The 25,425-nt window shown below is 37.8% G+C and overlaps 1 protein-coding gene across 6 annotated transcripts in view; it reads right to left on the minus strand.

The window, feature by feature from the left end:
- Kansl1 (KAT8 regulatory NSL complex subunit 1) overlaps positions 1-25,425 on the minus strand; it is a 129,969-nt gene that overhangs the window by 62,251 nt on the left and 42,293 nt on the right. For all 6 annotated transcript variants that reach the window (XM_057774604.1, XM_057774602.1, XM_057774603.1 and 3 more), the window contains one exon: positions 23,985-25,356. In XM_057774604.1, the coding sequence (XP_057630587.1) occupies positions 23,985-25,273 (1,289 nt within the window). In that variant the 5' untranslated portion in view covers positions 25,274-25,356. The remainder of the gene's footprint in view (positions 1-23,984; positions 25,357-25,425) is intronic.

The raw sequence follows: 25,425 nt of genomic DNA on the forward strand, positions 1-25,425 counted from the left end.
AAAGAGAAATCATACAATTTAGCCAACAGTGATTTGCTATAAGATTACAATTTTCTCCACATCTGGCAGGATGTTTATGTGCATATGTTTACTTTCTGAGACAGTATGTCAAAATGTATATTCTTATGTTTATATACACAAAGCCAGAGACCAACCTAATGTCATTTCTCATGTGTGAATCACCTTATTTGTTTTTGTTTTTTCCTGACAGAAATTTCTCTGTGTATCCATTCTTAGCTGTCCTGAAACTCATACATATAATAAAAAATAAATAAAATTTTAAAAAAGATTGCTGAAGACATTAAGACAATCAAAAAAGTCAGAATTTAGCTGGAGGTAATAGCAAATTAAATGCTTTCCAGTCATCCAATGTGCATACAAGAACTATCAACTTATGTCAATAAAATAGAGGATTTACATAAAAGATTTTTTTTTAAATACAGTGAGTGGGCATTCTGGGGCATAAATAACAGGAATTGGCAGCCAGGTATGGTGCCATATGTGGCTTAGGATTGTCAAAATACTTGAACAGCTATGACGAAGAAACTAAAACTAATTTTGGGCATGGTAACACAGCACTGCACAGATCCAAACAGGAGGATCATAAGTCTGAGGCCAGTTAGGACTATAGAGTAAGAGAATGTTTGAAACAAAACAATTTTAATAATAATGACATTACCACTGTTAACCCACCCACATTCATTCCCTGACCTTGCATTTTGAATTGTTTTTATAGAGGGCAACAGTCTTAAGAGTCAAGATGGCTTGGTGTCTTACTACTTACTACTGCACAGCTAAATCTATCTTCACCCAAGTAAACCTTTAACGAACCTTTACATATGTAGATTCATACCATGTATAACAAGCAGTACATGATTAATTACTAGGGTTTAGCTACAAAATAAACATTTGAGAAATGTTATTAACAGGTACTAGCTTGGCATTTTTCCTTTTCTTCTTAAGAGGATTTTCACAATAAATAAATAAAAGTTTTAGGTTCAGAGATGATTTGTCGACGTTTGTAAAAGTATAGTTGGCTAAGCCAAAATTCAAGTTAATCAAGTATATGACCCCAAACCCTTCACAGAATGGACTGCTGTGAGCAATAGTACTGAAAGCACCAAGACTTCTCATTCTAGGGCTCTGTTATAATCTAGGGTATTGTTCAAACCAACTTAGCTACATTAATTTCAACAAGATCATAAATTACGACTCTAAGATACTCTTGGAATAGAGATGGAAAGTATGGCATTATGGAAAAATAGACAGGAAGTAACACAGTAGAGGGAAGAAAAAATGGAAATGGGAGAGGCACTGGGGGTTTGGGTGAAAGGCTATGCAGACCAGACTGGCCTCAAACTCTTTCTGCCTCTACCTCCCTAGATGTCGGCATTAAAGGTGTGCCTAGCTAAAAGGAGAGGCAATTAATTTTAAGGAAATAGTCTACCATTCAATCTCAGTGCTCTGTATTGCCAAGAGTCCCATACTCTTGTAGCTATCAACTTATTTAGCAGTTCCAATTTTGTAAAAGTTTTGTAAAAGCTATCTTTGGTCTGTAACGGCTGAAAACATTTGATTATAAACATATTTAGGAAGCAATTCAGACACCTGTCCTCTTTACCTTTCAACTTCAAATTAATAAAAAAATCTCCTCCTAGTGAGCAACAACCCACCTCTTCCTCCAAATCTTTCTGAATGCTGGAATACTAAAACAAACTAACAAAAAACACCAGGGTGTTGTGGCCTGAGCCTGTAATTCCAGTACTCTAGAAGTTAAGGCAGGAAAATCCTCAAGTTCCAAGTTAAGCCTAGTCTATCTACATAGTGACTATGTTGAGAAGTATAGAAAGAAGGGGGGAGGAGACTAGAGAAAAGAGGGGAAAAGGAGAGGAGAGGAAGATAAAGAAAGAACCATAGAAGAAGTAGAGGGGCAAAGGGACAGCTAAAGAGCTTTATCTTTTGTAGACAGAGTCTAAACTACTAAGTGAAGTAGTTTTTTTTTTTTTTTTCTAATTTGGGCTGACGCTTCCAACATCTGGGTCATGGACACACAGGTTTTTTTTGTTTTTCTTTTTAAAACACGGTTCTGTTTGTGTGTTTTTATTTTCTACAACATCACATCAAAGGGAATGACATAAACTGGCAAACACCAGCCAATGAAAAACTTGATTTTATGGAAAGTTAAAAAGAAATATGATCAAGAATCCACAGGCTTGACTGAGTCACAAAGTAGAATGGAAGAACTGGGAAAGTCTCTCCTCTATCAATTATACAGTACCTATTTTTTTTTGGTACGGCTTTATTTTTCCAAACACGGTTTTCTATGTGGCCCTGGCTGACATCAAATCATAATTTTGTCCCCTTCTCTATTAACTAGGATTTCGAGTGTCCTTAAAGTAACTTAAAAGTTACTTTTAAACTGCGCCACATTCTATGAGATGCATTAATCAATGTTAAAAATTAAGAAGCTGGGCACTAAGGTAGATGTGGTGGCACATGCCTTTAATACCAGCAATGTGGGAGATGGGGGCAGGAGGGTCATGAGTTCAAAGCCTCCCTCAGCTACATGATGAATTTGAGGACAGCTGACATTGTTTGGGGTTCTGCCTAAATCAATTAAAAGTATCAAAAGAAAAAGCTATTATATGTTCTTTCTGGGCTATAACCAGATATGCTAGTCACATCAGTTACTACTATATTCAAGAAAATAATCCACAGTAATCTTCATACAAATGATTTGAATTTTAATATTAACTTTCTAACCTACACATTCCTTTTGTTAATTTTGATCAGATCTGGGGGATGAAATCTTTTTTCTTTTCCAAAGATTAATTTTTTTGGTCTGTAAGTGAGTGCATGCATGCCCTGCCCGCCCCCTCCACACCACATGTCTTGTACCTATGAGAGACCGAAGAGGGTAACAGATTCCCTGGAACTGAACCTATAAACAGTTGTGAGCCACCATGTGGGTCCTGAGAACAAAAACCCAGACTGTGCAAAACTCCAAGTACTTTTAATAGCTGAGCCATCTCTCCAGCCCTTGGAACCCAGAAACACTAGGGAAGAGCTTACATCAGATCCCACAGTCCATAATCTAGATATCCTATACACAGAAGTATTAGCTTCTGCAAATCAGGCTGATGTGCCTTTCTTTAATTGAATGTGCTCTTTTTCGTGAAAGCTGGTAAAGTTATTTTCACATTACTATGTAGCATAAATTTATATATATAGGCTCACTACTTTTGGTAGCAATAATTATTCTTGGTACCAGAGAAAATAACCAAGTGTCTTTCTCCTTTTCTGCTAAAGTAAGTTATCTTCCCCTATAAACATTAAGGACTGATATGATTCACAAAAAGGAGCAATCTGATGTTATCACCATCACATTTAAAAATTTTCCCTTGAACTGGCTATATGGTTAAGCTAGTAAAATCACTTGTTCTGCAAACCTGACAGTTCAACCTCCAGAATCAACATGAAGGCAGAAAAAAGGAACTCACTTCACAAAGTTGTCATGAAAAAAAAGTTTAAAAAAAAATTCTATTAATGTTAGCAAATACGACAAATATTAAGTAGACTCCTTCAATTCTTCCTGGCCTTTCCCATTCATTGCCCACTACCCCAAAATTCTTCTGGTCATTTTTTGTTCTTTTTCAAGACAGGGTCTCCTAGACTCACTCTATAGACCAGGCTAACCTCAAACTCAGAGATCTGTGTGCCTCTGCTGGGATTAGAGGTGTGCACCATCACTGGCTGAGTCTTCAGGACATTTTAAAAGCAGTGTCTCACTATACGTCAGGTTAGGCTCCAACTCAAAGTTTTCTGTCTTAACAGGACTGCACTGGCCTTCTTTGTACTCTACTCACTAAACTCCTTCCCTTCCTCTAATACCTTCAAATAGTTTAAAATTTTTAAAACGACTTTTAAGCAATACATTTCTTTTTTTTCTTTTTTTCTTTTTGGAAGGTAGTGTTTTTCAAGGGAGAGTTTCTCTGTGTGGCCCTGGCTACCCTAGAACTTGCTCTGCAGACCAAAGTGGCCTAGAACTCATAGAGATCCACCTGCCTCTGCCTCCCCAGTGCTGGGATTTCAGGTATGTGCCACTGCCACCCAATTTTCATTAAAGTTCTTATATCATCTCATGTGGCATTTTCAGTGAAACCTTGTATCACAAATCATCACATATAGCTGGCACTAAATATTGAAAAAAATTGGCCAGTTCACCCCTCCTTGATACAAAAATTATTATCACTAATTTCCTGTGTGACTTAACCTGAATATAGCTTTTACTTTTTAGAAAATTTTGATAAGAAACAACACATTCTATTATATATCCATAATCAGTTCCCATGTTTGTGTACAGCATCAGGCTGTAGTTTATAAGCAGTCCCATGTACATACATCAGCAATGAACAGAAATACTCTGCATGAGAATATTATTCCCATATATGCAGAAAAACACTTGCTTTGAGATCTGTAAATCAAGAACACAACTAGTTATATAGAGTGATATCTATGTAGCAAAGGTTCCAAGTACTTTAAGTCATTAAGTCTGATACATACAAAGATGATGTACTATTCCTTACCACTCTTTGATAGCAAGAACTCACACCAGATGATTATAAAAGTAACTAATCAACACAGACACACATGCTAAATTGCTAGAAGACAAAAAATAATAGACATGGAAGATAAACAAATTTTAGCTCTAATTAAGAATTCTGTGATAAAAATTCATCAAACTTTCCAATTTCACCCAACTGACTGAATCAATCCTGCTGGGCAGTAATGGCAAACGTCTTTAATTCTAGCACTCAGGAGGCAGAGGCAGACAGATCTCTATGAGTTCAGGGCTAGTTAGCTTGGTCTATAGACTTAGTTCCAGGACAGTCGGGTTAAACAGAGAAATCCTGTCTCAAAAAACAAAACAAAATCAAAGAATCAATCAAAAAAAAAAAAAAAACCACAAAACCAAAATAACAGAATATGAACAACAGCACATAATCACTACGGAGTATTATAACTATAATTATAGTAAGTCTTGAGTTTTCAAAGAGAAGCCAGTGCCATTTCATTAAAAAGAAAAGCAAACATGTAAAATTAAAAGTATTGTTTTACATTGTAATCTCAAAACAGAAAACAATAGCAAAGATTAACAGAGGACAGTAAATGGTTACAGAGCAGTAAATGAAAACAGCAGCCACAATAACATCAAGTCACACAGCCTTGCTTTTATCCCATGACTCTTGCATCCAAAGATTCAACAGCAGATATTCAGAAAAGGCTCGGGGGATCTTCCCTCAGTTTACTAGCCACTTAGTAGGCCTTTTTTATTTCTTAATAAGCTATGTCTATTCCATGCCTAACTTAAAAGACATGACATTTTCTCCCACTTTTTTCCTGGTGACTGCTACAATTTTCACCTCACCTCAGTATTTTATCTTAAACTCTGACCTAACTTCCGACTTACATTGCATCAGGTATTATCTAGACATGACTTTTTTTATTTGAATTACAGGATGAATACACACACACACACACACACCTAAACATACATAAACTATGACATTTATAAAAAAGACAGACTTGCGCATCAGCATTTTGGGTGTGTAGAGAGTAGTAGTATCCTGGACCCAATGCTCTATGTATCGATACCAAGCGACAACTGCACTGCTCTTATTCAAACGGCTTTGCCACATTTTTGGAACTGACTTTCAAATGTACCCACAAGTGAAATGTATAAAGGCTTAATATGTTTTATACACCATGTGAAATGAAAAACTTGTTCTCATTAAATTCTCCTTATTCCCCCAAGTTAAAGTTACTCATTTTATACTTACAATAATTTACCCCTCACTGTTCACCAATTATGTCACTTACATTTCTACAGGTGCACACCCAAAACACACAATGAGTTGTTTACTGTTTACTACTGAATATGAGAATCACAGACAAATCCTGGCTTTGAAGCCAATACAAATTTGATTCTAGTTATTGCTTTCAGCAAATTAATCAGCTGTGTAACCTTACTAAGTCACTGATTCCAGTACATATTTTCCCCACTTGTAAAAAACATGCATGGTTAATGTACATAAAAAAGCATGCCTGGTCTATAGAGATTACCCAGTGGGTAAAACTCCTGGCATACAAACCTGACAACCTGAGCTTGATCCCCAAAGGGATAAGAACGAATTCCACAAAGTTGTCCTCTGACCTCATATATACACCCCTAAACCACTTAAAATTTAAAACCATAATACCCGGGATAGGTACTGTGAGTTTCCTTCCTTTAACTGTCCTGTAAACAACATTCCTTTGACTTTGGGAACTAACTCTCCAATGGAAAGAATTCTTAGAAAACATTAGCCAAAGCACAATAAAAATGGACTCAAATTTTAAAAAGCATTCAAGTAAAAACTTCCCATTAGTAACTTAAGGAAATAAGCTTAAGCTTGAATGAACACACACACCACACAAAGAGTCTGTAATACATTTTAAGAATAACATAAGAATCATCATTTCTCCTTCATTTTGAGATGGGTCGAGGCATAGAATAGCTCTGATACAACCATCTCAAATTTTAAAACACACCTCCACAGTCAGATTAACATTTATTTCTACTCTAGAAAACTTACAGAAACAAATATCTTTAATACATACAGAAAACTCAAAGTAGATCACAGATCCATATAAATAAAAAAATTATTGAAACACAAACTTCCTGAAAGAAAGCATGAAGCAAAAATTCCTCAGAATCTTAGATTAGGCAAAAATTGACACAAAAGGCAAAAGAAGGTCAAAGAATAACAGATGAGCCACAGGATGGTATTGCTAAACAATGAGCAGGCATTATGAAAAATGTGGTTAGGCTATTTTCTCTTGGCATAAATATCCAACTCTGTACTTATACAAACCTAGATAGCATAAGAAAATCAATTACTCAATGTGGTCTTTTGAGGCAATTTAAAGGCTCGGTACACATAAGGATTCAACCAATATAACACCGCATACTATGTTGCAGCAAATTATAATAAGAAAACACTAACAATAAATAGTACCAGAGCCAGTAAGATGGATCAGCAGTAAGACTTCCTTTTCTGAGCAAATCCAGCAACCATAGCACATATGTTCACATACAACATGTGCACACAAACAGTAAACATGTCTCCGCAGGCATAGAAATAACAAAAAAATACTTATTAAAAAGATTATCAACATCATTCTTCATTAGGAAATCTAAAACCCAAGCTAGCCACTTCCTACCTGCTAGCATGACAAACAGCAAATAAACACTGGAAAGGCATGTGCAGAGCTGAAATCCTCATTCATAGCAAACCAGATTATAAAATGATAGAAAAACAGGCAGCTTCTAAAAGTAAGCAGAAGTTACTGTATAACTCAGTGATTGCACCTCTAGGTACATGAAAGTACATGTTTATACAAAGAAATTTGCACATGAATCTTCATAGCAAAATTGTTTGCAGAGTCAAAAAGTGCAAAATACCCAAAGCACATCAAAAGATGAACAAACAAAATGTCTCAGACCCACACACCAGAATACTATTTGATCAAACAAAAAGTATTATCACTGGATGTGGTGGCACATGCTTTTAATCCCAGCATTCAGGAGGCAGAGGCAGGTGGAGCTCTACGATTGAGGCCAGACTGGTTTACATAGCAAGCTCCAGACCAACCAACACTATTAAGTGAGACTGTTTCAAATCTCTCTTAATTCCCACACACAGAAATGACAAAAAGTAGTAAATAACTGAGTACTAATATATGCAATATTATGATATATGCTAAAAACATCCTAATTGAAAATAGCTAGGATCCAAAGAAAAATATCAAGATTCCATTTGTGTAAAATATCTAAAAGCCAATTTATACAGGCAGAAAATTAATCATGACCCGAGGGAAAAAAGGAACAATGTTTTGCTAATAGGGATAGTATTTATTTACAAATAATAAAAATCTTCTAGAATTAAGACAGTTGTAATAGAACTATACAAGTCTGCAAATATGCTTAAAAACAAAAAATGAAACAAAAATCCTCCTAGATTGTGTGTGTGTGTTTTAAACATTTCTTTCTTAAGGCAAAAAATGGTGGGAAAATGTATGGAGATTAGAGGACAACTTGCAGGAACTGGATCTCTTCCATGTGTGTCCTGGGAAGCACACTCAAGCCATCAGGCTTGGGAATAAATGCCTTCCCCATGAGTCACCTTGCTGGCTCCTACTAAATACTTTTAAAAGGTAATAAAAAAATGAATTATATCTCAATTTTAAAAAAGCAGCCAGATATGGTGGTACATGCCTGTAATTCAAGCAGCCAAGAGAATGGGGGGAAAAAACCCTAAGATTTAGGCTAGACTGTCTCTAATGAAGGAATAAATGAAATCTTTAAGAAAAATTCTAAATCAGTGTCAGGCCGTTGTGGCACACACTTTTAATCCCAACACTACATGCGGGAGGCAAAGACGGGCAGATCTCTGTGAGTTCAAGGCCTGTCTGATCAACAGAGCAAGTTTGAGGACAGACAGAGTTGTTATAAAAAAGAAACCGTCTCAACCCCACCCCCCCACCCCGCAAAAACAGAACAGAACAAAACAAACTACGTGGATAGAAAAACAACAACAACAACAAAATCTGACTCTATGCAATCATAAAAAAAAAAAAAGAACGGGGTGGGGGTGGGTGTCTTGTTGGCAGCACATACCTTTAGCCTTGGCACTCAGGAAGCAGAGAAAAGTGGATCTCTTTAATTCAAGGCCAGCCTTGTTCTATACAGTGAGTTCCAGCACAGTCAGGGCTACACAGAGAAACCCTGTCTAGAAAAATAAGCACACAAAACAAAACAAAAAAAAAAAAACCAAGTAACAACACACACACACACACACACACCACTTTTAGGGGCTGGAGAGATGGGTCAGTAGTTAAGGGCACTGGCAACTCTTTACAGAGATTCTGAATTCAACTGCCAGGATCCACATCGCAGTTCACAACTGTCTGTAACTCCTGCTCCAGGAGATTCAATACCCTCAAACAGACATACATGTGGGCAAAACAACAATATACATAAAATACAAATAAATGGTCATAGAGCCGGGCGGTGGTGGCGCACGCCTTTAATCCCAGCACTTGGGAGGCAGAGGCAGGTGAATCTCTGTGAGTTCGAGACCAGCCTGGTCTACAAGAGCTAGTTCCAGAACAGGCTCCAAAACCAGAGAAACCCTGTCTCGAAAAACCAAAAAAAAAAAAAAAAAAAATTGGTCATAGAATATTATTTTAAGATGTGTTACTTTTGTTTATGCTCTGGAATATTTGTTTAATGATGTAAGATGTACTTGATTAAATAAAATTTACCTGTGGCCAGGAGGCTGTTTGCAACTAGCTGACAGGAAGTGGTAGGGAGGAGCCAAGTGGAGAAGGGTTCTTAAGGAGGGGCAAGGAGAAGCTTGAATGGCTTTTGGAGATATGGAAGGAGGAAGCTAGCTAGCTACTTGCTATTCAGTCTCTGAGGAGAATTCCACCTTAAACCTTGAATCTTGAGTTACTTAAAGAGACAGAGATTTAGTTAAGATCCTTTGGTAGCTTTGAAAAGAGTCAGTGCCTGAGGGAACAGAATTCCCTCAGGCTTCAGTCCTAAACACAGCAGGGTTGTGCAGTTGCTGATTCTAAAAGCCCCAGATTAAAAGGGAGCAAAAAGTTAAAGAGGACAATTGGTGAACAACATGGGTCACCAAATGTTATGTGAAGTTTTACTCTTTTGACTTTTGTGAAGGCCCACCACCCAGCTCCCAAATAAGTCACACACAGAGGCTTATTCTTAGTTATAAATGCCTGGCTTTAGCTTGGATTGTTTCTTGCCAGTTTCTTATATTATCCCAGACTACCTTTTGCCTTGGGGCTTTCCCCTTTTCTTCTGTACTCTTTTTATTTTACTTCATGGCAGGCTGAGTGGCTGGCCCCTGACATCTTCATCCCCTTGTTTCTCCTCTTCCTTGGCTATCCTTCTATACTCTCTCCCTGCCTGCCTCTCCTATCCTTGTTCCTGCCTATTGGCCGTTCAGATCTTTATTAGGACATCAGGTGTTTTACACAGGCAAAGTTATCATAGCTTCACAGAGTTAAAAAACTGCTGCATAAACAAAAGTCATACCCTTAAAGTAATATTCGCCAACAATAAATGATTTTTAACAAAAAATAAACTGAATGCCATTAGGATAACTTAGCAAATAAACATGCTTGCTACCAAGTGCCTGGGACTCACAAGGTAAATAAAGGGAAAACCAAATCTCACAAATCATCCTGCCTGCTCTCCACATTTGTACTATGGCACACCGACACACACACACATACCGACACACACACACACACACGAATGAGCAAATTAATGAGCAAATAGCTGTTTTGTTCTTAAAGTTGGTATCTGCAACCCACAGCCTGGGCTACATGTCTCAAATAAAACAAAAGGGGTAACGAGAACTATATATAAATTCATTTCAATAAGGCTATTTTGAAAAACTCCAAGGGTTTTCCTCACTTATGGCTAATCTAGAAGAAAAAAGTGATATATAGTCTAGTAAAATGCCTATACATCTTAGTTCCCACTCCCATTTATATAATTCCTTTTAAGTATTTCCACTGTCCAAACACCAGAAACACTATCACAGTATAAATTCTTTCTTTGACAGGATATGAACCAGTTTCTGGGTGACATCAGTTGGATCCACTATTTCAAGGGCTACCTTCTTAGAATAAATATAACGTCAAATGGCATATGGTATAGACTAAATTTAAAATGTTGTTTTTGTTATTATTATAGTGTTCTTATATAAACTCAAGTGTCAAAGTACTCACAGAGTGCAGAAAGGACAACAGATACTCTGGCTCAGAGTGGTAGGAAATCAAACTCCCGTCCTCTACAAGTGCAGTTTGCACCCAACCAGTCATTTCTCCAACCCTATTATTATGTTACTTTGGTGATTACTTAAGATAGAGTAAAAAGTTCAAATTAGGTTTAGTCTATGTTTTAGTTTAAAAAATAAAGATATTTGCTTAATACTATATAGAGATTAATATCTAGATAAAAGGTTAGGATGTGAAATTGCTCCAAATGTGTAATTTCATAGCTCAGTAATGGTATATACCTAGTGTGTGTTGCCTTGGGAAAGGAAGAATAAAAACAGGGAGGAAAAGAAAAAACCCAGCAACACTCACACCCGGGTCACTAACAACATACCTCACTATTTTCTTACCAACAATTACTCAACATCACTGATACTAGCAACATACCTATTTTCTTAACTAACAATGACTCAACACCTTTTGATGAAGAAACGTTCAATGAAATAAAAACCTGGCCAGGTAGACCACAAAAAGAATCAATCTTTAAGGAAAGAGCAGAGTTGGGGGGCTGATGAGGTGGCTCATTAAGTAATGAATGGTGTTTGCTGCCAAGCTTAAATCTGAGCTCAGTCTTAACGATTACTAAAAATTCACAATACTTAAAGATCACTAACTGCTTCTTCATGTTTGCAAAACTAGACAATGTATGCAGCTATTAAAGTACCTATAGCTCTCTTTAAAATACTTAAACTATTTTAAAGTGAAAAAATGGTTTTCCTTGTTTTCTGAACTAAAATTTCCTTTAGTTTGCAAATGTGAATGTATATATAAAGTGAAACAAGTATTTAAATTCAGGAGAGGTTTCGAGATAAAGAAAAATCACATTTATGAGTGGAGGTAAACCTGGGAAGAGGCGTTGGGGAATAGGATGGTCAATGTGATCAAAATACATACTGTATGTATATATGGAAATTTAAGAAAATGAATAAATTATTAAAAAGAAATCTGCACACTTAAACTCAGAGGTTATCCAACAGAAGAAAAATTCTGTTAATAGAAAATATTCCAGAAACCTCTAGACTTAGCTTACCTTGGAAGAAAACAGTTAAAGTGCTTTTCTTTCTGAAGAGTGCATATCAGAGTCAATGTCACTGGAAGTAGTGTGGCAGCTTAAAGATCTAAGTCAAAGTCTTGAAATATTACACTTAACTGTTTCACTAAACTGATGGAAACAATAGGTTTGAAATAAGTTTCAATCTAGGCCCCCAAAACTGATTATATCTTTGCTACTATGGTTTTACTACTTACTACATGAAGTGTCCCACCACAAAAGTCAATAGTTTGGGGACATTATTTTGTTCTGTTTTAAATCAAACATCAATCTGAGGATGCAGCTAAGTGATGTGTGTATGCAAACTAAGACCCTTGCTATACTGGGGTAAGAAAGGGGGATGTTATGATCAAAATCACTTCCTGACCCTTTTTCAGACAGATCAGTGTTCTCATAGCTAATTAAAATTTAGATGAAGTTGTCAACTTTCTTTAGTCTATCAAGCAAAACCTCCCCACTTCTAACTTGTCATAAAGATGATGAACCGCCAATTAAACAGAGGTAGAAGAACCTCAATTTTCCAATCTGCCTGAGCTGTAGCCTAAGACCCAGCTCAAATACAAGCGAACAACAAAATAAAACAACTACAAATACATTATTAACAGTCTATAAAGTTTACAGATAGATAATGTATGTTTCCAAAAAACTGAAGATACTGGCCCCTCCTCCAGCAGTCATCAACAGTCAATAGTTCTTGATGGAGGATTAGGCCCTTATTTATGCCTGGTATCTAAGCAGAGGAAAATGTTGGATTTCCTGAAAACTAGAGTTACTGATGGTTGTTACTGGTAACCGAACCCAGGTCCTCTTCAAGTGTAAAATGTGCTCTTAACTGTGGAACCATCTCTCCAACACCACAATTTTCTTTTTCTTACACAACCAATTTGTTAATGCAGAATCTGGAAATGACAGTCAATTCCTCAAATTTTTCATCTAGAGCTTTGAAAGGGGGTTCTGAGAAGATACTTACCAAGAAAGTATGAGGATCTCAGTCAGAACCCCCAGCACATGTCGGGCAGTGGTAGCTCAAGCCTTTAATCCCAGCACTTGGGAGGCAGAAGCAGGCAGATCTCAGTGAGTTCAAGGCCAGTCTGGTCCACAAAGCAAGTTCCAGGACAAGCAGGACTGTTACAGAGAAACCCTATCGGGGTGGGGGGGAACGGGACACCCAAAACAAAACAAAATAACAAAGAGCTAGGCACAGCATACCTCATGACTGTAATGCCAAGGAGAAGGTGTAGATTGTAGGCTCCCTGGGCCTTGTTAGCTAGACTTTCTGGTCAATCATTGAGCTCTAACTCTAAATAGTTAGGGCAGAGAAACAATAGAGGAATGCATCACTGTCAGTATCTAGCTTCTATATGCATAAGACAAGGACGTATACTTACAGATACACATGGTTTCTTGATCTCTCTCGTTTTTTTTTTGTTTTTGTTTTTCTAGACAGGTTTCTCTGTAGCTTTGGAGTCTGAACTGGAACTAACTCCAGGCTGGCCTCGAACTCACAGGGATCTGCCCGCCTCTGCCTCCCAAGTGCTGGGATTAAAGACGTGCACCACCACCCGGTTCATGTACACTTTTTTTTTTTTTTTTGGTTTTTCGAGACAGGGTTTCTCTGTGATTTTGGAGCCTGTCCTGGAACTAGCTCTTGTAGACCAGGCTGGTCTTGAACTCACAGAGATCCACCTGCCTCTGCCTCCCAAGTGCTGGGATTAAAGGCGTGCGCCACCACCGCCCGGCTCATGCACACTTTCTTAAATAACTTCCTAAGGAATGCTTTTGTGTTGTTAAAAATTTCCCTTTCTTAGTATTTAATAAAAAGTTATTGTTTAGCTCTTGATTTTCATCTGTACAATAATTTTATATAATTTTTAACATATACACAAAGTAGGTAGACAGAGTTCCAGAGGATCAAAGCCAGCCTGATCTAAATACAGTTCCAGGGCTACATAGAGATCCTATGGGGGAAAAATTATGCAGGATCAAGTTAAACCAGTTTATCAACTTTAGAAACCCTTTCTGTTATGAGCCAGGTATCAAACAAGACGTTCCAGATACCACACAACTGTAATCTCAGTAGTCAAGAGAGGCCAAAGCAGAACTGTGAATTCAAGATCATTGTGACTATCACAGTGAGTCCCTATCAAAACGGAAACCGGCAATCAAAAAGTTCCACCTTCATCTGAAATGTGTCTAAGAAAAAACAATCTCTAAGTGAAACAAATAAAAGATGCTCCATCACATTAATTTCTCCCTTTTTATTTATTCCTTTGTTCCCTATCTGAGAAACCTAATAAGATGTTAACATACAATGAGCTTCCACAAAACATCCCAGAATGCATTCATTATTGTGAGACTTGATTGTGAAAAGCACCAGGATAAATGCTTCATTTAACCACAGGATTCTGAGACTTTCTCCATAGCACATATGAACAAGCTTTTAATTTTCACAACCATTTTATCCTCTTTAAACACCACAGGAAACAAGGTAAGCTGTCAAACCACATATCATGTCTATTTTGCATGGGGAAAATATTTTTAATTAAAAACTATAGTATTGACAGGAATAGTGCTTTAAATCCAGCACTGGGGAGGCAGTGGTAGCTGTCAGTTCGAGGCCAACCTTCTTCATAGTGAGTTCAAGGACAGCCAAAGCTATGTAGAGACCTGTCTCAAATAAAATAAAAAATGTAGTATTGCTTAGTCTAGCTCATAAAGTTACTAACTGTCCAAGCTGTTACCCAGGGTTCTTTCCTCTCCATCGATCAAGGCAAAGCAGAAAAATCTTCACAGAAATTTTTTTATAATATTTTACCTTTTATGATTATGTAAGTAATATACCTATTCAGCTGTCTAAATATATCGGAAGAATATTTATATGGAAAAATGCAAATAATAAATATATGGAGAAAGCATTACATTACTGTGTTCCAACAAAGATCTATTTACCATGTAACTTTCAAAATATAAACTTAGGAACAAAGGAGATCGATTTCTATTTTGTCAACAAAGACTTCTGTGTTCAGCATTATGAATACAAAACTAGGAGGGTCCCATAGACCCTCACCATAAAAACTCAGTGCAATATAAATATAGGCCCTTTCGTGTTTGGGTAATAGAACATAGTGAATGCTAAGCTGCCAGATGTATCTAAAAAGATGATCATTAAGGTATTATCCCTAAATTATCTCAAATATAAAAGTAACATTTAATTCTAATCAATGATGTCCCCACCAAATTAAAACGTCAAGGGTATTAGAGCCACACAGGACTCTTTGACTACCTACCACTCATTCAACATTTTTTTTTCCAAGAAATGGTTTATTAATTTATTTTTGTCTTGTTTTTTGAGACATGGTTTCATTGTGTAGCTCTGGTTGTCCTGGAACTCACAGATCTAATCGCCTCTGCCTCCCCAGTGCTGGGATCAAAGGCATACGTCACCACTGCCCAGCCGAAAGTAGAATTTCTAATCAGAGTAAGAGTAACCTTACTCTTTATGGCTAACTGGTTATTCATGGAGTATAACAAAATTTAAGTTAAAATTTTGCTTCAAAATCATAGAAAAAAACCTAAGATCTAAAGTAAAGATAAAAGCTAAAATTCAAAGTCACCATTCTTCAACAAAAAGATCTTCACACTGGATGTCATCCTTTAGTTTTCTTTCTCAGACATCAATGTCTTTTTTTTTTTTTTTTTGCCAACTTTTTCAGTTTCCATCAGAATCCTGTCAGTTTCCTAAAAACCAAAATCCATCCACGTCATCAAGTTTCTAGTGTGTTAAATCAAGGAAAGATAATATTGGGAGTCAAGACCTCTATTACAGCAATGACTTTTAACTTTAATAATCTTTAACAAGGAAGTCACCTGACATGTCTTTTTCTTATTTGTAAATGACAAATTTGTGCTTGTCCCCAATCTTATCTCTAAAATTCTCCAGGACATAAATATTATACCTAGACCATTCTTTCTTCTAATTCTCTGTCTGTCACTCTCATTCAAGGTCTTATCTGAAGCAAGGCTATAGCAATGACCCCTCTGTCTTATACTACATTTAGTTTTATACTACCAGAGTCACCAATTGATCCAACTAACTTTACTATCTTTTTAAAATAAAATACACATAGGTAAAACCTTACATATTTATTTATTTATTAATTTTTAAATATTTATTTATTATGTATACAATATTCTGTCTGCATGTTTTGCCTGCAGGCCAGAAGAGGGCACCAGACATCATTACAGATGGCTGTGAGTCACCATGTGGTTGCTGGGAATTGAACTCAGGACCTTACTTCCAAAGTGTTTCCTTGCCCTTTTAAGGCAAAATTAATATGGATAACTAATCCAGAAAAGCTAGTCTCCAAATAATAAGAATCCACTGAAAGTTATTATTATTATTCTTTGCTCGGAGAATTCTGAACTCTTCTAGAATAGACATTGTGACTAACTTTAGGATGACATATTCGTAGTAACTATTAAGGTAACTCCTCTGATCAAAGCTTATGCATCATATTGAAAGCCACCATCTTGCAAGGAATGTGAAAGCAGTTCCAGGCTATACCCTTCCATAAAGTTCATCAGTCAATCTTATTCACTGAATTAGAGATATTTGCTACCGGTGGTATAATAATAGAACTTGGAGGCTAAGGGTAAGGAAGGAGGATCAGGAGTTATTTTCCTTAGCAACATAGTTTACTTGAAGGTTAGTCTCAAATTTTTAAAGAAAGAAATTAGAGCTGGGTGTAGTGGCAGACAAATTTAATCCAAGCACTTGAAGGGAGAGGTAGGGAGAACTCTGGGAGTTTGAGACAGGCTGATCTACATAGCAAATTACACACCAACCAGAGCTGACTGATGCCATCTCAAAAAAAAATAATTTAAGACATTTGATGAACTAATACTCTAGCACGGTGTATTTAGAGCAAACCACAGAAACATATTTTTTAAACACTGTTTTAGACATTTATGGAAATAACCCACAATATAAAACTATGGAGGAAAGAGAGAGCACACACGCACACAAGCAAGTGCACACACACAAGCAAGCGTTCAGTGGTTAAGTATGTGCTGCTCTTCCAGAGGACCCAGGTTTAATTCCCAGTACCTACAGGTCAGTTTACAACTATCTGCAACTCCAATTCTAGGAAACCAGACACCCTCTGGTATCTGAACTCCACAGGTACATGTGCGATATAGACATACAACTACATGTGTGGCACAGACATCTGTACAGCAAAAACACTCATTGACATAAAATATTTTTTTTAAAAAAACATAAAAACTAGAAACAGATGAGGTGGCACATGTGTTTAATCCCCATACCAGGACAGACAACTATAGAGACACTGTCTCAAAAAACAAAACAAAATGCAAAATCATACATATAATATACACATACACAATTTATCACTGGGACTACACATTTACCTAAAAAATTTCCATGTCACATTGTATCTCAACTCTATAATGAATGGAGGACCCACTTCCTGACAGGTTATCATTTACAATAAAGTCTTAAGTATTCTCAACATGGAGATCAACTATACTGAGCAAATTTTCTACTTACCCTTACAAGTCAAATTACTCCTGTGAATGTTTGACAGTATTTGCATATGAATTTCATATACACATGGTCAGAAACAAATGAATGTTAAACAAGGTTCATCCTGTTCTCATCTTACATCGGCCTGTCCTCCCAGTCTTCTTAATAAGGATCTTGCAAAATCCACTATAGACAGGGTGTGCCGAAAGAATACTTGGAAAAGAGAAATTCCTGGGAGAGTGAAAATTTAAAAAAAATACTATTTTCATCTAACTGGACATTTATATAAACCCTGGACTGGGAGGAAGGAAGCTTCTTCACCCCAGACTAAAACTTCTAAAAGGCAAATAAGTCAATGAAGAAGTCAACTACGCTTACTTCATGCATCTGAAAAGCAGATATGAAGTTGTGTTGATATGGACAAATCAGATGGCTTTACATACTTTGTTCTACATATATCAATTTTACAATGTCATGGCTTTACTTTTATTTCTATGGCATTTTTCAGTAACAGGGACTCAAACCTAAGAGCCTTAGGTTTCTTTTATTTATTTGGTTTTTTTTTTTAATTTTTTTTTTTTTGCAAGACAGGGTTTTACTGTGTTAACAACCTTGGTTGTCCTGGAACTTGCTCTGAAAGTCTCAAACTCACAGAGATCAACCTGCCTCTGCCTCCTGGGATGAAAAGTGTATGCCACCACCAGCAAGGGCCTCAGATTTCTAGCAGACTTTTAAAAAGTTACCATTTTGCGGGGGGGGGGGGGGGGGGGGGGGCAGCACTTGGGGCGCACATTACTGTTTAAAGTGAGGGTGGGTCTGGGGTTGGCAGCCCAAGCTTTTGATGCCAGCAGGGCTACATAAACAAAAAAACAAAAAAAGGTGGAGGGAAGCTAGACAGAGATAGCTCAGCCATTAAAGAAATGACCACTGCTGCTGCAAAGGACCCAAGCTGGATTCCCAGCCTGCACATCAGGCTGCTCATAACTGCCTATAACTCCAGATCCCAGGAATTCAATAACCTAATCTACTCTCTGCAGGAACTATATGTACCATGTGCACATACCCACACACATACAGAGTTTTATTATATGTACTTATCAATAAATAGAAAGGAAATTGTTTTATCATTTTGTTTTTGGGAGAAGGGAGAGATTAAATGATAGTTTTCATTAGGGAGATTATTTTATCATTCCAACAAGCAGTTTTACTAAGTGAAAGGACTTTCATCTGGAACAAGATCTTTGTCTTTATTCTTACTATACCCACCCTTCTCTTCCACTCAAAACAGCATAATCTTACAAAGCGGTATTTTTCATTTCTGCAGGTGAACACACACCTACACTAAACAGTTACTGTAAGCACACATACAGACCACCACCAGGCTGGCTGCCTCTTGAGAGAAACAAGAGGCCTCCTCCAGCTCTGCCACTGACTCCCTGAAGCTCAGGCTGACTCCCTATTAAAATATAAGTGTTGAGAGTTAAGTAACCAGGCCCCTCAACACACACAACAAAATGCAAGAATATCTCTGCTGGAACAGTGCAGACAGCCTTTCCCAGACAAGGAGGTCTGTCTGACCCAATAATTACAAAACAAGTTAACAATAATGAAAAAGGTGCCATCTCTAAGTGTTAAGTAAGGAACTCAAGCCTAGAAAGACAGAATTAATTCTCAACAGCAGTTGAGAATTCTTTTTACTTCGCTATGCACTCTTGAGGAATAATTTCGCAAATTCTAAGAAAATAAAACTCTATTCCATCAATCTTATTTTCTGATGCTTGCAAAACAAGCTAACAAAAATAAAGCATCAGATGTTGACAATAAACCTAACTTAGGCACTGAAATGACAGAAATGCAAACTAAGCAATGAAAACCAATCAGGAAACTCTTCAATGTTCCTCCATACCTTTCAAGCTCTTGTAGTAACTAGATTTGCAAGAAAAAGCTTTCTTTCTTGAGACAGGGTCTCTCTACATCAGTGGTCCTCAACCTATGGGTCCTGACCCCTCTGGGGTCACGCTATCCTTTCCACACGAGTTACCTAAGACCACTGTAAAACAAAGATATATTACAATTCATAAGAGCAGCTACATCTGCAGCAGTTAATGCCCCAAATTCTGATTTAACTTTCTTCAAAATCCCACAAGCATTATGAAATTTTCCCTATTTACTATTAAGAAATAAAAAGGTAGTTCCACTGCACCCAAAAATATCCAAAATTAAAGTCCTTCACTGCCATTGAATTATTACACACCAGCAAGTTTATTTGGAAGAACAGATTTGAAATAGGCTTTAGAAGGCTACTACACAAATAGAACACAGGTTAGCATAAAATTAAGCCCAAAACTAAAGCATGAAACAAGAAAGAAAAAACAACATGAACCCAGGAAAGAAGTTTTTGAAAGGCTACTCATTCCTTTGGCCTGGGGAAGTAGTTCAGTTGGTAGTGTGTACTTATCCCTAATGCGCAAAGTACTGCTTGCTATCAGAAACTTATAAGGCACAGTAGCAATCACATGCTATCTCAGCACTCAGGGTAGAAGGAGGAGGACCCTATCTCCCCAGCCCCGCAAAAAGTATAATCCCTTATCAGGCGGCAGTGGAGCACACCTTTAACCCCAGCACTCAGGAGGAAGAGGCAGGTGGATCTCTGTGAGTTCGAGGCCAGCCTGGTCTACAAGAAGCTAGTTCCAGGACAGGCTCCAAAACTACAGAGAAACCCTGTCTCGAAAAAAACAAAACAAAAAACACAAAAAACAACAACAAAAAATTGAGTTGGAGAGATGGCTCAGCGGTTAAGAGCACTGGCTCTTCCATAGGTCCTGAGTTGAGTTCAATTCCCAGCAACCACATGGTGACTCACAACCACCTGTGTGCAGACATACAGAACACTGTATACATAAGAAATAAATAAATAAATAAATAAATAAATAAATAAATAAAAAAAAAAAGGTTTGCCAGGTAGTTAGTGTACTCCTTTAATCCCAGCACTAGGGAGTAAGAGGCAAGCAGATCTGAGTTTGAGGTCAGCCTGGTCTACAGAGCTAGTTCCAGACAGTTAATTAGATTATCCTACAGATTAAGCTCTCTTTGGGTAATTCATGTTTTGTTGTTTGAAGATTGTTAATTTGGTTTATGTGGGAATGACAAGTGCTCAGGATTGAAACCAGTGCCTTTGTGCATGCTACAAAAGTGTTCAATCACTTCAATCACTAAGTTATACTTTCAACCCTCTGAATCAGATTTCACAATGAATTAAAACACTCTTAAGAATTACAAAGACACAAAAATGCTTTCAATGTATTAAACACAGTAAGCATAAAGATTAAAATGCCTATTTTAAAATTTTGGAAACATGACAGAGTCTATGTAGCCCTTGGCTAGGTGGAACTTACTAGACTAGACTGGCCCTGTTTATTAAACAAAGCAAGCTCACACGATTTACCATGTTTTTTTTTAATTATTTATTTATTTATTTATTTATTTATTATGTATACAATATTCTGTCTGTGTGTATGTCTGCAGGCCAGAAGAGGGCACCAGACCTCATTAAAGATGGTTGTGAGCCACCATGTGGTTGCTGGGAATTGAACTCAGGACCTTTGAAAGAGCAGGCAATGCTCTTAACCACTGAGCCATCTCTCCAGCCCCGATTTACCATGTTTTAATTGCAGTGACTACTCATTCTTTTAAAAAATGTTGGAAGGTAGGCATGGACCCTCAAAGTTTCCTGTCAGATACACAATATTATCCATGTGGATAATATAAACATTAAAACAGTTACACAGCTGTGTCAATAATTAAACTATCCAATGAAAATGAATCACCTTTTTATTAGCATCAAGGAGAAACTATTTTTAAGCATCTCTATATATTCAGCCTTGTCTAGTAAAGCAGACTACATGTCTCTAGCAAAAGAGGTACATCTACTTTCAAATATACAGTCAATCTTTCCCAAGTCTTTGTCTCCGTTCTCACAAATCTAACACACAAACAGTAAAGGTAGACTAAGTATGGGGGTGCTCGCCTTTAATATACCAGCACTCAGGAGGCAGAGGCAGATAAGTTCCAGGCCAGCCTGTTTTACAAAACCAGTTTCAGGACACCCAGAGCTTTTAAACAGAGAAAATCTGTCTCAAAGGCCAAAAAATAAAAAGTAAAGATAGATTAATTCACCTTTAAGTAAGCTTCCTTAAGTATATGAATGTAGGAAAAAAAAAAAAAGCCGGGCGGTGGTGGCACACGCCTTTAATCCCAGCACTCGGGAGGCAGAGGCAGGCGGATTTCTGTGAGTTCGAAGCCAGCCTGGTCTACAAAGGGAGTTCCAGGACAAGCTCCAAAGCTACAGTGAAACCCTGTCTCGGGAAAAAAAAAAAAAAAAAAAGTGAGCTGGGTGGTGTGGGTGGTGATGGCACACGCCTTTAATCCCAAGCACTTAGGAAGCAGAAGCAGGCAGATATCTGAGTTCAAGGCCAGCAGAGTAAATTCCAGGACAGCCAGGGCTACAAAACACAAGAGTATGGTGGTACACACCTTTAATCCTCAGAAAACTAAAGCAGGATGATTTTTAATAAAGGCCAGCCAAAACTGCATATTACAACTGATTTCACAAAACAAAAACAAGAGTCAACTCAGTGGTTAAGACTACTTGCCAAGTTTTGTTTCCCAGTACACACACAGCAATTCATAACAGTCTGTAACTCCTATTCCAGGGAATTCCACATATCATCTTCTGACCTCCAAAGGCACCATACATGGTTCACACACAATTTGGGGATATGGGGTTGAGACAGGTTTCTCTGTATAGCCTTGGCTGTCCTGGAATTTACTCTGCTGGCCTTGAACTCAGATATTAAGAACTCAAATTAAGACAAAACAAAAACTGAATCTTACACACACACACACACTTGTGTACGCATACACCGTGCTTAAAGAACGAATCAAGAAGTAAAAAGTGGATTACATAAAAGGGCAATGTTTAAAATATTCTGAAGCATTTTGTAGTTAGTCCTTAGAATATGATACTGTGAACTACATATTGGTCTTTTGTCTCCTAGCACCAAACTACTAGAAAGAATCCTTGGGCCGGGCGGTGGTGGCGCACGCCTTTAATCCCAGCACTTGGGAGGCAGAGGCAGGCGGATCTCTGTGATTTCGAGACCAGCCTGGTCTACAGAGCTAGTTCCAGGACAGGCTCCAAAGCCACAGAGAAACCCTGTCTCGAAAAAAAAAAAAAAAAAAAAAAAAAAAAAAAAAAAAAAAAAGAATCCTTGGGAGCTCTCCAAAGTGATAATCTTTTTCAATGGTTGAACTGATGGCTGGCATCCAGACCAGAAGTAACTTGCAGATGGGAGCTAGTCACCAGAAAGACAAAGGTGGGCTTAGACCACTGAAAATTTTGGTCCTACCCACCAAACAGAAGTGAAAGGGAATAAAGATCATCACCAATGACAATTTAGGTAATTATAATATCAGATCTATCTAGCCAAACTTCCCAATAAAAAATCAAAAAGGACAGAATCTAGAACGTCAAGATAGTTGCACACATTAAGGGGTTTCTAGAGAATAGAATGTGGAGTAAAGACACTGAATCTCTGCACCTCCCTTCCTCATCTCATCCATATGCATGTATTCACCTGTTTTCTTTTTAATATCAACAACAAAAAATGACAAATATTAAGACAGTTTTTCTGCGTACTGAGTTGCTCAAGCAAATCAATCAAATATGAGAACCAAATTTTAAGAATATTGATTTATAGCCAAGTAGTCAGAAGCACAGATAAAACAATCTGAGGTTAGCAATTGGTTTTCTGAAGTAGTACTGGGGGGCAATCTTGAAGACTATATCCTCCTACTGTGAGATCTGGCACAATTACCTCTAGAAATATAAGAATTAAAATTAAATTACAAGACAACCAGCTGCTATCCACTACAAGTGACTACTTCCTTGTTGAGGGGGGAAATTAAAACTATTCATGGTCATGGATGCCTTCTCTAGGTTGACTGGTAAAGACAGTTGAAAGCAGAGGGGAAACAAGTTTGCTTTTCCAACACAAAGAAAATCTCCTAAAATAGCAGACCAGGTAGGGAAGTTGAAAGTGCAATGGAAAGCACTGTTAAATTTCAACTAAGTTAACTAAATCATCACTTGTCCCAACTTCCTCAAAGCAACAAAATGTCAAGTTACACATTAAGGCTTAAACCGTTCTATAGTTACAAAAAAATCTACTCAGTTATGTTTTCTAGTTTCTTTTCATCAAGACTTAAAAACTTTTAGCACACAGCAACGTATTACAGCAGAAATGCCTTCCATTTTTCCACTTTAGGTATATGCATTTACTTACCTTAAACTAGGAAAAGATTAATGCAACCTAGTGGTCAACATACAAAGATTATATTCTTTATAAAATGAGGATTTAATTAAATCTTGCCCCACTATTTTACAAGAATGACTGCATCATCATGGGTTCTACTCACAGGGGTACATGGCATTGCTCAGGATCAGCTCGAGTCAGCTCTTCCTCTTCAATATCGGACTCCCCTCCTGAACTACTGTCCGTGACATCTGAATCAAATGCTTGTTCACTGCACCTCAGATTGGCTATGCCACTAGCTGTAAATCTCTCCAATTCTTCTGAAATTGAATCACTTTTCAAGAAGTTGCTAAGTCCCTCTGAAGTGGTAGTCTCACTGGCAGCTTTTCTCAAGGCAGCTTCAGCCTTTCGAGTCAACATCAACTGGCTCCGGGACCTCAGGGATTCCAAGTTTGGCAGTTTACTCAATGTCTTTTCCAAAAACCCACCCAGTTGGTGCTGTAAATGCCTCTCCACCTGCTTGGCTTGCACAACCTGTAATCGCTTCTGTAACCTGCGGGCACGGATCTCAATATCAGCCTGCCGCCTTAGCAAAGCTGTTATCCTTGTGTCAGAGTCTAAAGCACTAAAAAGAATGGAAGACAGAGGAGACTTTTTGACCTCTAACTTAACATTTGTCAGGTTAGAGCTGGAGTCTGTACTAGGTGATAACCTACTGCTTCCTTGAAGTGCCAGCTGTTCCATGGAATTAACAGAAGATTTGTTTGCAGTACTATTATTGCTGTATAGAGTTGTGTGTTCTATATCAAGGCTTCTATGTGGAAGAGTGCAATTGGTCATACCCCCCTTCAAGTTCCCAGAGTCAGATGCCCCCACTTCACCTCCCTGCAGAGCAGATGAAGAGAGAGACCGTTTTCCCCCATTGAGGGAACTGGAATTGTCATGATCCGAATGTGTTGAACTTTTAGTCAATTTCTTAGCCAACCCATTTACAGGCGCTTGTGGCAGAGCTGTCTGACCACTTGTATTCATGGTTCTAAGGTTTTCTAAGGAAAACTCCAAAACTGGCTGTCTCCCCAACAGCTCAGCTCGGAGTTCATAGGACTGAGATAAAAGAGGATGAGATTTAAGGACTGTCTGCTTGCTGAAAACCCCTTGTAATTTCAAAGACTCCTTTGCAGGAACAGATGTTACATCAGAGCAGAGATAAGATGCCACCAATGGTTGCAGCTTTCCCAAGTCTTCCTTGGTAGGATGATTTCGGAAGTCTAGACCGGAATCCTCTGCAGCAATGGCTTTTCTTTTGGTTCCGTTGGCAGAAATAAGGATATTGGCGTTGCCGTTATTTTCGGCACTGCCAGGGGACAAGGTGGAGGATGGGGGAGCCAGTTTGAACCGGATGTGGTGTGCTTCAGCTGCTGCGTCAGTGAGAGCGGGCGCCATCGCAGCCATTCAGCACAGAGAGACAGGAAGTCCAGCCTCTTCCAGTGCTGAGGCCAGCTCCACGGCCCCTTACTGCCTCCCCTGAGAACAGACTGAAAGAGAGAGAGAAAAAAAAAAAAAAAAACAGAAGTCAGAAATACAAGGACATTCAAAAAACAACA

This window comes from Chionomys nivalis, chromosome 7, assembly GCF_950005125.1.
Source record: "Chionomys nivalis chromosome 7, mChiNiv1.1, whole genome shotgun sequence".
Taxonomy (NCBI): domain Eukaryota; kingdom Metazoa; phylum Chordata; class Mammalia; order Rodentia; family Cricetidae; genus Chionomys; species Chionomys nivalis.